At 47.2% G+C, this 17637-nt stretch overlaps 1 protein-coding gene across 4 annotated transcripts; it reads left to right on the plus strand.

Moving 5' to 3' along the window:
* The first annotated feature begins 1108 nt into the window (after positions 1 to 1108).
* Positions 1109 to 16495, plus strand: Htatip2 (HIV-1 Tat interactive protein 2). Of its 4 annotated transcripts, none has more exons than XM_006229250.5 (6): positions 1109 to 1434; positions 1890 to 2085; positions 4637 to 4744; positions 13214 to 13351; positions 14985 to 15046; positions 15777 to 16495. In XM_006229250.5, the coding sequence occupies exons 2-6, from the start codon at positions 1891 to 1893 to the stop codon at positions 16000 to 16002; spliced, it is 729 nt and encodes a 242-aa protein (XP_006229312.1). In that variant the 5' UTR covers positions 1109 to 1434; position 1890; the 3' UTR covers positions 16003 to 16495. The 4 variants fall into 4 exon arrangements, with proteins under 4 accessions (XP_006229312.1, XP_006229313.1, XP_006229311.1 ...); XM_006229251.4 differs by having other exon boundaries at positions 1381 to 1434; positions 1833 to 2085; XM_006229249.5 differs by having other exon boundaries at positions 1418 to 1602.
* The last annotated feature ends 1142 nt before the right edge of the window (positions 16496 to 17637 follow it).

The following is a 17637-nucleotide window of genomic DNA, read 5'->3' on the forward strand; positions in this document are numbered from 1 at the left end:
CCCCAAAATGGAAAGACCTGTGAGGAAGTATTTGAATGCCATACTTAGGCCAGATTTTCATATATCAGCACCCAAACAGGAAAAAGGAGCAACATACGTTTCATTTGACTTCTAGATTGAGCGACCGAGCATCATGCTGGCATGCTCGCAGCCCAATACATCTTTGCTCAGGATCACCAGGCTCTTGAGGCTGGGAGAGGCTGAGTTAGACCATGCAAACCCACTCATAGGAGAGAGCTGAATCCTGCAAGGTGCCCTCTGACCTCCATATACCCATCATGACGCCTGTACACACACACACACACACACACACACACACACACACACACACACACACAAACAAATTAATTAATTAATCAATGCAGTTTTAAAAATACCTCAGAATATATATGAGAGATGGCTCAGCAGTTAAGAGCACGGACTACTCTTCCAGAGGTCCTGAGTTCAATTCCTAGCAACCACATGGTGGCTCACAACCATCTGTAATGGGATCTGATGCCCTCTTCTGGTGCGGCTGAAGACAGTGACAGTGTACTCATATAAGTAAAATAAATAAATCTTTTTTTTTTTTAAAACCATGTCAGAGTCATATCATTCGTTCTAATCTCTTTGCATCCAAAATCCAGGGCAGGCCCAGTGTGGATTGCTGTGTCCTAACCGTTGATCCTGTTGTGTATTGAACATCAAATCACAGGATCAGGTTTGGAAACTCTTCCTGTCCCAACCAACCAGAAGGGGTCCAGGATCTGGGCAGGGAGATCAACCTGAAAACTAGTGGCTTGAGAGAATAGGATATGTGTCCTTAAAAGAGGCAAGAAATAGTTTAGTTCTTCATAGTGTTTAAATGGAGCGAGGATTTTAAAAAATGTTTACTGACAATTTCATATGTTTATTTATATATATTTATATATTGATCTTCCTCACCCGGGCACCACCCTTTCCCACGTCTGTTTAGAGAGTTTCCAAGGAGGATGATCCTCCTACCTCTACCTGACGGTATTGCATGCTTGTGTCACCACATCCAACTTCACCCACGACTGGGTGTGAAACCTAGGTTCCCTGTATGCCAGGCAAGCACTTGATTAACTGAGCTACAGGCTGTGTCCCCAGCCTGAGAAGGAGTTCATTTTTAACGTGGGGGTGAGATGATGCCTTCCAGTATGTGACGGAAATTACACTTCGGGGACTGAGGGTCAAGTCTGGGTTGCCTTTTAGCTAAAACTTGAAGGCTCTGGCCCCCAGAGAGGAAGAGCGCAGTTGCAAGGCAGGCTATGAGAAGAAAGGTCTCCACGCCCTGGCCCCCGCTGCAGCTCAGCCCCAGGGAGTGGTTCGAGCCTTGGATGCAGCCCCCGCGCAGGGGCGGGGCCCGCGCTCCGTTCCAGCCCTCAGTGGGGCGGGGCCGCGAGCACACTGTCACCCGGAAGACGCCGGCGGGTAGGCTCCGGCTGGACCTCGTGGGGTCTCCTTGGCAGGAGGGGAGAGGACAGGGGTTGCAGGTGGAGCAATGCTCAGTTCCACCGTGCTGGGCGCTGTGGTAGCCGCGCTGGTGGCTTCAATGCTACTGTTGCAGCGTGGGGACGAGGGGTCCGGGGCTGCCCCCAGGTAACCCCGGGTAGGGAATGGAGCCGGGACCTGCAGCCCTGCCCAAGCGGGCTGGGTTACCAGGGTCAGCGAGGCTGGGTGGTGTAGACACCTGGGCGCATCCAGCCGGGTACCTGTGAGGTGCCCGGATTGGCCACCGTCACTGGCTGTGTGACTCAGCACTTCCCCAGGGTTGGTACTGTGTAGAGTAAGTCTCTTCTGCCCAACAGTTAACAACCCTTGTCCCCCAGGGTAAAGAGTGTCCCCTAGCACTCTGAGAGAGGTACCGGTGGGTGTTGTTTCCCCAGCATGGCGGACAAGGAAACACTGCTGAAGCTTCGGGAAGACTTCAAGATGCAGAATAAATCCGTCTTTATTTTGGGCGCCAGCGGTGAAACCGGAAAAGTACTTTTAAAAGAAATCCTGGGACAGAACCTATTTTCCAAAGTAACGCTCATTGGTCGGAGGAAGCTCACATTTGAGGAGGAAGCTTATAACAATGTGGTGGGTATTTGAGCTGGGGCTAAAAGGGAATGTAGCCGCAATCATTTTGCTGAGGGGAAGGTGTCCATATCCAAAGGCTGACAGTTGCCATGTGGTGGTGGAGATGGAAAATGATCAAAATTGGGCACGATTGATCTAGAAGAGCCCTTCCATCAAGCCCTGGGTTGTGCCTGGCTTGCAGGCCTGCCTTTTATAGGATAGCATCCTGCAATGCTGTCTGGTGTTCAGAACTTAGACTGGAATGGGGGTATGGTAGTCAGGGAAAGGTGCTGTTTAGTTACTAGAGCGCAGCGCTTGAACATTTTGCCTACCTGTGTGCTTCACGTTGTCAGAGTGGGAAAGTGTGACAAGGACTTTTCTCCCAAATTTCTCCCAAGCAGGAATCCTCCTCGCTTGACACCCAAGGCTTGTGTGTTTGTAAACACATAGTGCCTTATTTGTAAGTCAACAGCAAATGGTAATGTCAGACTTCCATCTGGTAATAATGCCCAAGTATCTTAAGTTGGAGAGTTGTGGACATTCTGTTCTCAGTAAACAAGAGTTACCTATCAACCGCAGCAAATTAAAGAGTGTAGTGTGCTGTTGGGACCTCAAGGCAGTCAGTCTCCCATGGGCCCTACATGTTTTTGCCTGGTGTGCACACTTGCAAATGCAGGTGGTTGATTTCCTGGTTGTTTTGTTTTACAAATGCCTGGTGCATCAGAACTGGCTGATTAAAATAGACATCTCTGCTTGGGCAAAGGTGGGTGCCGGGCGAACTCCATGGTCTAGTTTCCTGAACCCTGGGGAGATTCCTGGCAAGTGGAGTCTAAGATTGCAATTTTCTCTGAGAGCAGGTGGTACACCTCTTAACCAGGCCATACTTAATTCAATTTAATTTTTCTTTAGTATCATATATACCATGCCAGGAAAATCCTTCAGAAGGAACTGAAGGTAGTGACAATCCAAGATTTCATGTGAACTCCAGTGTGACATAATAGTGTGCCTTTGATGGCACTCCTAGACTCTTAGATATAGGTGGCTTAGGTTCGAGACAGTGTTTCTTTAACCAGGGAAGGCTGGCCTTAAACTCAGGTCCCCCGCCTCTGTTTCTGCAATTGGCTCCTTTCTTAGCTTGCCAATTTCAGTGGAGATTAGAAATGCCACAGAGAGGGGTTGGGGATTTAGCTCAGTGGTAGAGCACTTGCCTAGCAAGCGCAAGGTCCTGGGTTCAGTCCCCAGCTCCGAAAAAACAAAACAAAAGAAAAAAAAAAAAAAAGAAATGCCACAGAGGAGAACGAAAGGCGCTAGGGATGCAGCTCGGTTGATAGAGTGCACGCCTAGCACGGTTAAGGCCCCTGGTTCAGTCCCTCGAACTCTGCGATTGGATATGGTGGAGCACACCTGCAATTTTAGCACTTGGGAGGTAGAGGCAGGAGGATGAAACTCAAGGTCAGCCTTAGGTACGTGGGAAGATTGAGGCCAGTTTGGCCTTGAGAGAGAGAGAGGAAGAAAAGGAGGGAGGGAGCAGGAGAGGGAGGAGAGGGAAGAGAGGGAGAGATACCGAGGACGGAGCTGTACAGCTGCAGAGGCTGACTCACAGGTATTGGCAAGAGTCCTAAGAAAATGCCTTTGTCTCAGGTTCCTTCTGGATCATTCTAATGAAGGTAGTCCATGAACTGAATTGAAGAGTAGCCCCTAGACATTACAACTGAACAAAACCAAGACATACACATGATCAGCGATTAGCCACAGGTTGGAAGAGATGGCTCCCGGAGTTAAGAGCACAGGCCGCTTTTACCCACATAGTGGCTCACAGCCATCTGTTAGTTCCAGTTCCAGAGAATCTAACGCCCTCCTCCGGGCCCCTCTGACAGTGTATACATGTGGTACACAAACGTGGATGGAGGCAGACAAAGTGCCCATACACACAAACTTTAAAAAAAAGAAAACAAGGGGCTGGGGATTTAGCTCAGTGGTAGAGCGCTTACCTAGGAAGCGCAAGGCCCTGGGTTCGGTCCCCAGCTCCAAAGGAAAAAAAAAAAAAAAAAAAAAAAAAAAAAACAATAAACGCTCTGCCACAGTTGTACATCTGTGGGCACCAGGCCTAAGATCCGAAGCTGGATCTTCTTTGAGATTCTAATTACCGTTTTGTTTCCACATCCTACCCAAATAGTTTCCTTCCTGGTAAAGCACAGAATGGTATACTTTGTTTTCCCAAAGGTAAGGTACACATGACCTTGGTATTTGAAATTCGACTTGCCCTACTGCAGTTACGTGTTCTGTGGACGTACATGCGAATCATTGATTATCAGTTCTGATGGAGTTATTTTCATTGCCTGGTAACCAACCCAGGGCCTCACGCGTGTCTTGGAAGCACTTGGCCTGAGTGGCCATCCACACTCAACTCCACATTACTGTGTTTTGTAGGAAAAGGGGAATTTGGAAAATCTGATATCACGAGCTTAGAGGTTCCGGCAATCATTTGCCATCTCTTCTTTACATCTCAAAGGGTTTTGCCTCTTTTTGGAAGTGTATGAAGTTACATGCCATTGTGCCCTTCCTTGTCTAGAATCAAGAGGTGGTGGATTTCGAAAAGCTGGATGAGTACGCCCCTGCCTTTCAAGGTCACGATGTTGGATTCTGCTGCCTGGGCACCACCAGGAGAAAAGCTGGAGCGGTGAGCAGGAAATTAACCCTATTCTTTACTGGCCAGGACTCGAGGATATCTCCCTTCCTTCCTTTCAAAGACTGGCTTTATTTCTTTTATGTGAGTGTGTATAGGGGATGGGGGCTGTGCCCACAGACTTCAGAAGAGTTACAGGTGTTGGTGAGCTACCCGGCAGGGGGACTGGGACTGTGGGTCCTCTGCGGAAGCACTCTAAGATCCCAACTGCCGCGCCATCTTGACAGCCTCAAGGATCCTTTTCTTGCTTACTCTTTTTTTTTCTTGGGGGCACGCTGCAGTGCTTAAATGTAAAGATGTGCTTAAGAGTCCATCTGCTGTCCCGTCTGTATTATACATGGGGTATTTCCGATAGGGTCATCATCTCTACGTAATAGCCTCTGAGTTAAGGCTGAATGCCAGATGCATGACAGATACTTAGGTGATGAGCCGATGGCAGACGTTATAATCATCACAACGTCCCCTGACTAAGGGAGGCAGCCAATAGTCTCTGGGCAAACGCAGTTGGCTCAGGCTGTGGGCGGCGAGCTTTATATTTCTCTCCACGATAAATGTTTTAGGTTTGAAGCATTTTCTCTCTTATTTGCTCCAATCTGCTTTCCAGCTATCCTTTAAACTTGGAAGCTAGATCGTCAGAACCCAGAGGCACGATTCAGTCAGCCCCCGTGATGACTTAGCCACCAGCAGTGATTCAGCCCAGGCATGACTCAGCCCTCGCTGACGCAAAACTGCTTTAATACACATTTTTATTTTCTCTTTAATGGTGTACGAAATTGAGTCAGCCCCTATCCAGAAGCTGTAGTTTACTGCATAGTTAAAAGTCATTGTTTATAGTATAGATCCTGGGCAAATGTTTTATACATCCTTTTTCAGTTTAGATCTTGAATATGGTTTGTTCATCCAGCAGGATTTGCTTGCTTGAGTCCGTATATCTATTAAATATGTGGGACATTGATTTCGCTGTAATGATTGTATTAGCTGCTTTTTTTCATCACCGTGACAAAGTACCTGGCAAAGCAACTTAAGGAAGGTGAGGCTCACAGTCCGAGGGCTCACCAGCATGGTGGGCAAGACCTGGTGGTGGGAACATGATGGTCATCATAGCTTTAGTCTGGGAACAGAAAGATGATGCCAGGGCCCAGTTCACTTTCTTCCTTCTGTTCTCACGGAACAGTTCGTGGAATAGTGCCATCTGCATTGAGGGTGGGATTCCCACCTCAAATTAACCCAATCTAGAAATGCCCTACAGACGTGCCCAGATCGAGTTGACAGCATTAACCTCTACAGTGACTCAGTGACTTATACCAGTTGTTGTTGTTGTTGTTTTCGAGATTCCATTTTTATCTTTCAAAGTGTGTGTGTGTGTGGTGTGTGTAGTGTGTGTGTGTGTGTGTGTGTGGTGTGTGTAGTGTGTACGTGTGTGTTTTACAGGTGCTTATGGAGGCCAGAGGTATGGAGCTTCCTGGAACTGGAGTTAGAGGCAGTTGTGAGCCTCCTGGTGTGGGTGTTGGGAATTGAACTCAGGCCCTCTGAAAACCCAGACTGAGAACCTGCCCTTAGTTGCTGAGCCATTTCTCCAAGCCCCACTTACAGTAGCTGTTATGAACCAGTAGACGCTGTGGCTGTGAACTGTGGGTTTCGACCAGCAGAATATCAGCTCGGTTGTGTCTCTCTAGGCCTCTTGGTGATACAGAAAGCAATTCTACAAATGTCTCTAGCAAAGGTGGACATTTGTGTCCTGGGCAGTTTTACACATCCAACCTGGAAGCTCAGGGGTAGGAACTAGATAGATTACAGGGAAGTTTGCTTCCTGAATGCATTTCTTCCTCTAGAAGGGATCATATTCCTGCTCAGCTGGTGTGGTCCTTTCTATCCTGTCAGTCATAATAAGCGCCTCCTCCTAAAGCAGCCTTCAGCCTTAGGCTCAAGCCTGGGTTTGGCGATGACTCAGCAAAGTGAACTGCTGCACTGAGCAGAGGGCGAGGCAAACATCCTACACTATTGGGGGAAAAGTTAAATGTCGCGCTAAAGCTGTAGCTCTAATCAGAGGAAGATAGTTTAATCAAGGTGGCTCCCACAGGCCACTCAGTCCTTAAAATCAGCTTGAAAAGATAAAGATAATTAATGAGTACAAAAGGGCAAAGAGCAGCCAGGTGACTAGTCTCAGAAATGAGTTAGTAGGTAAAGGATCAAAAGGATGCTGGCAGGGTAGTAAGTTGTTTCTACCTCTAGAAAGGTGTGTGTTCGTGTGTGTGTGTGTGTGCAAGCACGCATGCTCAGATTCATGTGTTAGGGTGCACATGTGGAGGTCAAGGGACAACTTTTAGGAATCTCTCCCACCTTGTCTACCACACTTCAAGCTAGCTGGCCTCCAAGTTTCCAGGATATTCTCCTGTTTCTGCATACTATCTTACCTTAGTAATACACGGCATAGAACTTCATCTGTTTTGTTTCATTTTTCCTGTAGGTTCCAGGTGTCAGACTCAGATTACCAGGTCTTTTAAGGCCTGGTGTGGTGGTATGTACCTGTATTCCCAGCACCTGAAGGACTGAAGAGTCCAAGGCTACGTAGTAAGCGTGAGACCAGCCTGGAGTTTGTGAGACCCTGTCTCCAAAGCAAAGGACAGAGACCTTTAAGAAAAAAAAAAAGCTAATTTAGACTCAGAGTTATAACACTGTTTGGAGGTTGCAGTAACTTAAATGGCTAGGAATCATGGTTCAGAGGGGCTTGTGGCTTTCTGAGCGCTGCTGGGATTCTGGGTCACTGGACCTCTTTGGAGAAGGACTAGCCAAGTGGCTAATCAGATGGACACTGCGAGGCCGCTGGCAGGCCTCATCTCTTTCAGGAGCTGTTTGTTACAGGGATACTTTTTGCCTCAACAATTTTGGTCAGAGTGTTGGTCAGAGAAGTGTTGTTCAGATCCTATGAGAAGATGGCTAAGTCCTTCTGTGAGCCTTTGTGGAATAGTCTCCCAAGATGCTCCTAGCGAACTCGCATTGGGTAAACAACAGCCTGTGTGGCCTCTCAGCTTTGCAGATTAGAAGTCTAAGGCCAGGGTGTCATTGGGTGGCTCCTCGATGGAAGTGTTCTCTTCTGGGCTCTCCCCCTGTCTTCTGATAGTTGTCTTTATAAGACCTTTGTGCGTGTGTCTGTGTCCATGTTGTCCTGTGTGATGAGGACAGGAGTTGTTGACATCATATGAGGGGGAATTGACTCAGCCCAGCCTCGTCATTACAAATTGACTCTGCAATGAGTCTTTCTCCAAGTGAGACTGCGTGCTCAGGTATCAGGGTTAGGATCTAGAATATTCTTAAACCTATGGATTTCCACTAGCACCGACGCTAGGCAGACGTCTTAGCTTTCTGCAGCTGTTTGGAAACCAGTTTCTTCATCAATGGCTGCTTAGATGCTGCCCTCCTTCCACACTCACAGGGCACAGCTGTGTAGCCGGAGCAGTGGCTTTCTGACTTGGCTCTAAATCCAGACGTGCTAGATGAGCGTCTCTGGGGTTAGAAGCGTGTTGCCTGTTTTGCAGGTTCCTTGGGAGATCTGGTACAGCTGGTCTTGCTCCCCTGTTGGACTTGCTACTGGGGGCCATGGAGCTATATTCTTCTGCTTTTCTAAGAGCTGTAGTTCTAATAATCTTGCTTGGTCAAGTGAAGGCTGGGGTACCCTTGGGAAGCAAACGTACCTTTAAGAGCAAAAGTCAAAGACGCTGCTGGGAATAATGCAGGTCCCTCGTGTACAGTATGAGAAGGATTTGGGTATCAGGTTTGGGCAGTTTCATCCCTACCACCACCACCCATGTGTCTCCCCTATTAGCAGTAGACTCTAGCAGTCCAGATTGTCATATTCTTGATCCTGTTAAAGTGATTGATGCAGCCATTGCAACATTTACTAGGCATCTGTAGACGCTCATGGCTTCTGATCCTGATAATATACTCTGATAATCCAGCTTGGGCGTTGAGTGCCACCTACCATCAATTTTTGTATGGCCTGTGGATGACAGATGGGTCTTAAGTGGCTGACTTAAATGTTATGCTGCATGAAAATGCAGTAAGTTCTAATTTTAGTTTCCAAGGATAAAGCCCGTTTAGAACACAGTCAGGTTCATTGAATCTCATGTCATCCATAGCATTCTGTGCAGTAATGGCAGATGGGAGTTAGCAGAGCCCTCACAGCCAGCGTATTTGTTCCTGTTCCTTTCCAGAATAAGATGCCCAGACCTGTTGGGAGCACCACTGCTATATTTGATGTTCAGGCGGAGGCTTGTGAAATGGTGAAGTCCTTGATGGTGCCAAGGACTCAGATCACAGGTCCTCTGGGCAAACAGGTAGCTGTGTAGCCTAGAGTATGCAGGTTAGTGTCAGCTGAGCACCCCTCCTGTCTAGCACACAACTCCCTTCCGCCTGCAGTGACTGAAATGAGTGATGGGCTCAGGAATTCCCAGTGGCTGTTTGGCTCGAGTTTCTGTGCTTTTCCTCTAAGAAAGAGCTGTCTCTCGTTTCTGTACATCAGATAGGGAGAGGCCATCCAGGGCATGCGCACGGGGTTTTGGATGATACAGTTCTCCATTGGCATCTGTTTTTCACTCCGATTTAGGGTGGAACTGAGAAGAGGTGAAGGAGCAAAAACCCTAAACAGAATCACAGCTGAGACCGTTTACACAGTGATAGGCCTTCCTCCTCAGGAAGGGCCTGGAGACTGTACTAGAATGTTCTCTGACACTATCCGTTCTTAGATATCTTGTATCAGTTACCTTTCTATTGTTTCAGTAAAACATTGTGGCTGAGACAATTCATGGAAGGGACTATTTGGGCTTATGGTTGTAAAGGGTTAGAGTCCATGATGGCACAGCAGAGGCAGCAGGTGGCAGGCTTGGAGGCTGGAGCAGCAAGCTGAGGACTCAGGTTTGGAACCACAAGCAGGAAACAGCCCACTGGAAACTGTGAAAGACTTTGAAACCTCAAACCCTGCTTCCGGTGACAGACTTTTTCCAAAAGGGTCACATCCCAAACAGGGCCACCAATTTGAGACCAAGTATTCAAATGCTTGAAACTGTGGGGGACGTTTCTCACTCAAACCACCCCACTTCTTGACATGAGTTGTTCTCGGCCTGGAATCCTCACATTTGGGTAGTAGAGGCAGGAAGATCAGTACCTCAACATCATTGTTGGCTACATAAGTGAGTGTGAGGCCAGCCTGAGCTACGTGAGATCCTATCTCAAAGCAAGAAGAAAATGACAAAGATGGGTTGTTCTAGAGTCACAGAATTGTAGTGTTGTTAATTAGTTTTTCAGATATTGGTAAAAAAAGACTAGAAGATGCATTTTTGTTTGTTTGTTTGTTTGCTTGCTTGTTTTTGTTTTTCTGAGACAAGGTTTCTCTATGTAGCCCTGGCTGTCCTGGAACTCTCTGTAGACCAGGCTGGCCTCGATCTCACAGAGATTCACCTCTTCTGCTTCCCAAGTGCCAGGATTAAAGGGGTGCATTAGCATGGCCAGTGAAGATGCATTTTTTTTTTATTTTGTATTTTACTAAGACTCAAGAGTATCTGGGCAGTTTGTCTATGCTCATGGCGTGGTCCTTGAGCCCATCTCTGCCTATGTGTATGCATTTTTGTTTGTTTGTTTTGAGTAGATCCTGGGAAAGAAATTTACGGTGGAAACTTAATTCCTTATTCTGGAAAGTATCTCCATCTTGGAGTAGGACCATTGGCTGTGGGATTTGAAGACTCACTAGCATAATGGAATTAATATTCTCTGAGGAGAGGCCTGAATTCTCTCTGTGTGTGGTTAGACAGTGAGGTAGTTTTTCCGCAAAACTGTCTTTAGGGTACAGAGTACCTTCTGAAGTTTGTTTTTTTTTTTTTTCTACTGCTTTTAATTTGAGCAGTAGAGAGTAATATTAAATAAAGCTATGTATAATATTAAAGCCATGTATAATCAACCCTTCTGCATACAGCTAGAATCTTCCTTATGCCACCCTCCCCCACCCTAGCACACATCGGTGTCCCCAAGCATTCCGAGAGACTTCATGTCAGCTTGTTTTCTGAGTCCCTGGAAGCTGTTGACCCTTTCGCTTTAGCATCTCATTCAGCAGCTAAAAGGCCATGCTGTCAGTGTGAAGGAAGTGAAATTTAAAATTTAGTGTGCTTGGAAAAGTGCGTTTTTATAATGAGCTTGAGGGCTCAGAGGATTTGTGAGGTCGGTTGGGATTAACAGCCATTGATTGCTAATAAAACAATATTTAGCTTTGTCTGGAGAACAGCCCTGGAGAAAGGTGTGGGCACCTTGTCACCAGAGCCCATTGAGTCGGGATGATGGGCTGGGGGCCGGGGTCCACACGTTGGCGTGGGTGCTGGTCCTTCAAGGAGCTGTTGTCAGTTGCTAGCTGGGCTGGTGAAAGGAAGGACGCCAGAGCCTGCTGGCTGGGGTGGTATTGATATGCCTTCGCCCACTAATCAGCTTGAAAGAGTCCCATGGTATTTATGTCACTTTAATTCCCATCAAACAATTGGGGGCGACAGCACTCTATTAAGGGGAGGTTGATCCAGAACTAAAGCCAAATAAATTAGGGTCTCAGTTTAATCAAATTATCCCTCTCCTGGCCCTGGATTAAGCGAGAGAGATAGCGTCGGTCTGGAGGCTTGTGATTGGCTGAGCCTCTCTTATTTTTAAAGAAACTGCTGGAAAAAGAAAAAGGCATTGGAACACAGACAGCTAAAATAATCCAAGCATTGTGCTAAGGCAAGACAAAATTTATGTTACTAGCCAAATATGCATTGTGAATAATAAAGCAGTTATTAAAGTTGGTTTTAATTAGAGTAAGGGAAAGAAATAAATATGAGACCCAGGGAGGCTCTCTCTCAGTTTGGCATTTTTCCTGTCTACTCTCAGCATATCTAAAATGTCCATTTTGAGAAATCAAGAAATCAACTTTCTCACTCTTTTTTCCCCTATGTGTTAAAATTTAGTTTGCTTCACTTTTTTTTTTTTTTTTTTTTTTTTTAGTTTGTTTATTGTGTTTGGAGACATGGTCCCTGCTCTTAGCCCTGGCTGGTCTGGAACCTGCTATGAAAACCAAGCTGGCCTGAAACTTGCCATGATCTTGCCTCTGCTGTGACTACAGGCGTGCACCACCTCACCTGAGGACCTGGGTTCAGTTCACTCTGGGGTGGGAAAGAATATCTTTCAGTGAGCCTCTGGGGCAACCCTGTCCTTCCCCATGACCCTGTGGGTCTGTTTTTGGTTCTGTTGGTCCGTTTTAATCCTAACTGGATTTACCTCTTTATTCAGTTGTTTTTGGATGAATATATCTTACATTCTGAATTCATATCACTGACTCTGTGATGTGACTTAAGAATGAAGATTCAGCACTGTCCTTACTGAACCTGGATGGGGCAGTGTGGGGAGAGGGCGTTTCCAACCTTGTCCTTGTAACTCAGGCTGTCTTCAGACCCACAGCAGCCCTCTTTAAACATTTAAAGTGTGTGTGTGTGTGTGTGTGTGTGTGTGTGTGTGTATGTGTGTGTGTGTGTGTGTGTGTTAGTGAGCACCCCAAGCACATGTAATGGAGGCCTGAGGACAGATCTGCAAAGGTGGCTCTCTCCTCCCACCTTCACACAGGTTTGAAGTTCGACAGGTTCAAGGTGGCAAGCATCCTCCCCCACTAAGTCATTTTGATAGGTCCCTTTCTAACGTTTTTTTTTTTTTGATTATATGCTTGCCAGCTTTTAAAAAAATTGAAAGTGCATTGCCATCTAAAATCCGAAGTATTTTGTAAAGGCTCCACATAAGCTGGATATCAAATTTCCCATTCTCATCCTGCTGGGTGTTCCTGTGTGGTACTTTGGAGAACCCAGCGTGGTGGATGCAGGGGGGAAAAAGAAAAAAGAAAAAGCAAAGTTGTAAAATTGTTAAAAGAAATGGGCTGGGGTTGGGGCTCCACGCGAAGGGTTTGCTTGTGGTGGATGAGGCCCCGAATTCAGTGATGAGCAGCAGCACAGTCGGCCAACTAATCAATCAGTAGATAAATAATAAATGCATAATAACGAAAGAAGAGGAGCACGTGTGACCCAGAGCAGGCCTGCCACCGAGCCAGTGCTGTTTCCTCGGCTCATGGTGGCTTTGCTTGGTGTCTGGGTTTCACTGCCATCCGTGTGGTGTCGCACGTGTGGTGTCGCATGTGTGGTGTCACTCGTGTGGTGTCACTCGTGTGGTGTCACTTGTGTGGTGTCACTCGTGTGGTGTCACTCGTGTGGTGTCACTTGTGTGATGTTGTGCCGTCCATCTTTGCTGTTGAAGCCCTTGGGTCCATCTGGAGAATCGCAGTTTGAGCCTTTCCCAGAGTATAAGCCTGGCTTTCGACTATGGCTTAAATGCACTTTATTTACAGCTCCATTTCCCCTAGGCCTCCCAGCCTGTAGCATTAGGAAATAACTCAGGTCCTTTTGCCCCCAGGATGGATTTGTCCGTGTCGACCGAGATTATGTGCTGAAGTCTGCAGAGCTGGCGAAAGCAGGAGGGTGCAAACATTTCAACTTGCTGTCCTCCAGGGGGGCTGATAAGTCCAGCAGTTTCTTATACTTACAAGTAAAGGTTTGTGAGTGTTCTGTTTTCCATCCATGGCCATGGGGAAATTGACAATGCTTGTAACTAGTATAATTTTTTAAAAAGCATTAAACACATTGTATTGTATATTTTTCAAAGCGGTGAGAACTGTTTTGGGAGAAACATTCTTAGAAGACAATTATGCTTTAAGAGACCACTTCTGGTGTCTTCGCCATGGATTATTCAGTAAAGTGGGTGGAGCAGAGGGAACCCTGGCGTCTCAGCTACGGAGACTTCCCCTCCATTTTTCTTGTGGCCAAGAGGGCAGAATATCTGTGCCTTTTGCCAGTACAATGCCTGATTATTTCTGACTTTAACTAGAAGTTTTCATTTGCTAATGTTGAAGTGGAGTTGCTGCTGCAGGAGGGCAGACCTGGTTTTGGGCTCCGTGTCTCAGGACACGGTCATCTGTCTTCAAGACGAGAGCAGTGCTTAGAGGTTACTGAGCCACAGACTTTTCAGTGTGGAATCCTTTCACAGAAGCACGCTTGCCTTTCCCCTAAATACCTCCAGCAGAAGGGGCTTTCATCCGGCCACCCAGGTTAAAGGCACTTGTTTAAAGTCCTCCCCTGGACTGGAGTGGACGCTTTGTAAACGCCCCTCGGCAGTTCCACACCATTCAGGGATCCTCATTGCCTTAACTACACTTTTTCCAGGCATGACATCCTGAATTCTTGGCCCCATATTTTATTGGTTCCTATGTCTACTGCCTTCATTGCCTTGGTCTCTCTACTGAGTGGACCTTGATAACTCCCCTGGCCTCTCTTGAATACATCCCTGGTGTGAAAATTCATGGCTTTCTGATTTAAAGCCTATTCTATTTATAATTTCACTTTCTGAGATCTGGGTGGAGGTTGCAAATGCTCAGAAGTGCTTGACACAGAGGGTCATCTATGATCCACTGGGTGGTGGCTCACCTCCTGACTGCTATGTTTTTCTGACCCATTGCACCTGCCTGTACACTCAAAAGGTCGCTGTAGGCCTGGAGCTCTGAGGAGGAACTGAAAAGGGTTGAACTGGTGCTTCATTTACCCTCTCTGGATCTCTTTTGACACTGATAAGTGAGGGGAGTACCCCGGAGTGTGGCCGACCTACCAGGGGCCATACCCTTAAAGAGGACTCATTGTCCCTTCCCGAGAAGTCATGGGCTGTATGTAGCCAACTCCAGGCTGGAATGTTGCCTGGCTTGGTCTTGTGCAGGCAGCTACAGCTGCTGAGTGCTGTCATGTCCGAAAGACACTGTTGCTCACTGAACCTCTGTCTCTCACAGTCTTCCTGCCTCCCTTCCCCTGCTGTGATCACTGAGCCTTGGAGGTTTGGGGGTGATGCTGATGTCCTGTTTGTGGCTGAGCATTCCATTGGCAGCTATGCTCTACACTTGGACCAATAGCAGCTCACCGTCATTGCTCCAGGATCAGATGGTCTCTTTGGTCAGGTCCGAACTTAAGGTTCAGGCTGCTGTCGGTTGGGTCTGACATGAGACTCGAAAGCTGCAGAGGCAGATTATCTTCAAGCCCAGTGATTCCCTGTCAGGGTTTATCTGAGTGCATTGGTCTCAGTCAGACACCGGTTTTATTTTATTTTAATTTTTTAAAAAAATTCTTTTTTTGAATCTTATCAGGGAGAAGTGGAAGCCAAGGTTGAAGAATTAAAGTTTGATCGATTGTCAGTGTTCCGGCCAGGGTAAGTTTTATGCTGCCAGGAGTAAGCAGGGAGGCTGACAGCTGAGAACATCTTGTTCGTCCACTTGTGAACAAGGTCAGCTAGTGGTGAATGGCTTCTCTGAAGGACCCAGCCACCAGCTTTGAAAAAAAGAATAGCGGGGTTGGGGATTTAGCTCAGTGGTAGAGCGCTTGAGGCCCTGGGTTCAGTTCCCAGCTCCGGGGGGGGGGGGGTGGGGGAGAAAGAAAGAGTAGCTTGGGGCTGCTTTAGAATCACCTGGAACTTCCTGGAAGTAGTTTCTACACGCATTTTTCCCCCTTACATGTTAAATTTTATTCACTTCACGGGTTTTGTCTCTTTGCACCAAATCAAACTTTCCAACCACCGCATGAGCCAAGTGTTTTTCTTGAAGTCTGGAGGTTGGAAGTCTGAGATAGCGGTGTCACTGGGGTTGGTGTCTGCCGAGGTGCCCCTCCTCACTAGACTGCCACCTTCTCCACATGGCCTCACATGGCCTCGCTTGTGCATGAACAGAAAGATATCTGATGTCCTTTCTCCTTGGAAGGACAGCAGCCCTATTCCATCCTCAACATCAATTAACTCTAATTACCGCCATAAGGGCCATCCCCAAATACAGGTACCTTGGGGGTTGGGCTTCAGTTGACAGATTTCGGGAACAGGCCTCAGTCTGAAGTATCCAATATGGTCCAAATATACATGCCCTCTCTTCCTCTACCTTTCTGTCTCCTAGAGTCCTGCTGTGTGACAGGCAAGAGTCTCGTCCAGGCGAATGGCTAGCTAGGAAATTCTTCGGCTCTTTGCCAGACTCTTGGGCCAGCGGGTACGCTGTGCCTGTGGTGACGGTGGTTAGAGCGATGCTGAACAACCTGGTGAGTCCCGGCAGTGGACAAATGGAACTTCTGGAAAATAAGGCCATCCTCCACCTGGGGAAAGACAGCGACGGACCCAAACTGTGACCATGCCGGAGGACGTTCGTGAAAACCTCAGTGCCTGTCACCAAATCAGTCATTTGGGGCTCTATAAAAAGTCTCTTTGTGGTCCTTGGTGGTATCCCTCTCCTCAGACATGCAGCTCCATCAGGAAATGGCAGTGCTCCACATCAGTTGTTGAGAGTCCCGTTGTTCATGTAAGTCACCCAGGAAGCTTCTGGGGAACAGGTTTATATCACATGCCTATACTTTGTAGATTGCAAACAGGGATCTCCGGAGGTGCGGTGCCTCTGGTTGTAAGACCAGCTTTGAAGCACTCCTACAGAGCCATCTGAGCAGAGGGGCCCTGGCACTCCAGGCAGGCGAGCGATGCTCAAGCTTGTTACCAGTCTGGTCTCCTAGTGGCACAGTGCTGATGGTGCATGTAGCTGAGTGAACACTGTGCCTTGACTCTGTGTCAACACAGAGGCTGTAAAACAAGCTTCTGTAATTCTCTGAGGAATAAAAATAAATGGAGAAACCCTGCGTGCTGTTTCAGTTGCCAAAAACTGTGGGGGTATTAGTGGGGACGGTACAGCGAAGGCCCCTGGGGATGGCATCACAGTCCCTAACAGTGCAGGTGTCTGTACAATTTTAGGTTGTATGTTCTCTAATAATTCCGCAGCAATCCTCTAAAGCCATACTGTTACCCTCATATCTTTATTTCTCATTTAAACTTCTATTAAATTTCTATTCTTATCCTTATATTGCAGATGGGGAGTCTGAGGCACACTAGTGCTAACTGCCTTGCCCAAGGCTCTATAGCTTAAAAGCTCTAAAGCTAGGAAGTGGCAGGGTCGGCATAAACCCCACTCAGCCTGATCCCATTGCTTGTATTTAGTACGTGTGCGTGTGTGTGTGTGTGTGTGTGTGTGTGTGTGTGTGTGTGTGTACACGCCCATGCGCGCCAGAGAGGCCAGAATTGGGCATCCAGATCCCCCTGACCTGGAGTTACAGACCGCCTATGTGTGTGCTAGAAACACATTGTTCAGGTCTTCTGGAAGAGCAGCAAATGTTCTTAACCACTGAGCCATCTACCCAGCTCCCTGCAGCTGCTTCTTTAACCACTCTGTTAAAGTACCCCATGTCCGTCTATTTCTAGAGGTTTCCAGTTAACTTAGGATATTGTGTATGCATAAAACTGAAATTCTCGTGTTTCTCTTTTGGTCCCAGGCTCCTTGCAATTGCAAACAGTGGTTAATCTAAAGCTCTCAGACACTAAACTGGGAAAGACTCTAAAATGGAGGAACCCTGTGGTGCACTTTTCTATTCTTTTTCTTTGGGGGAGTGTCTTGTCTTGGGTAGTCCAGGCTGGCCTCAAATTCAACAAGCAGTCCAAGATGACCTTGAACTTATGACTCTTCTTCCTCTGCTTCCAAGTGTTGGGATTATAGATTTGCCCCATTATGCCTGGTTTCTGTAGCGCTGTGATTGAACCCATGGCTTTATGCAGGCTAGGTAAGAAGTCTACCAGTGGAGCTATGTTACCAGCCTGAGGTGATCCACGTTAAACAGGTAGGAAAGGAAAACCGGGAGGGGAGGGGTCAGTGCCCAGAGGAGCACATTGTGCCAGTTCCATCACGGGACAGGTGCAACCTCTGTGCTGGAGCAACCAAGTCACTT

This window comes from Rattus norvegicus, chromosome 1 (genome assembly GCF_036323735.1).
Source record: "Rattus norvegicus strain BN/NHsdMcwi chromosome 1, GRCr8, whole genome shotgun sequence".
Classification (NCBI taxonomy): domain Eukaryota; kingdom Metazoa; phylum Chordata; class Mammalia; order Rodentia; family Muridae; genus Rattus; species Rattus norvegicus.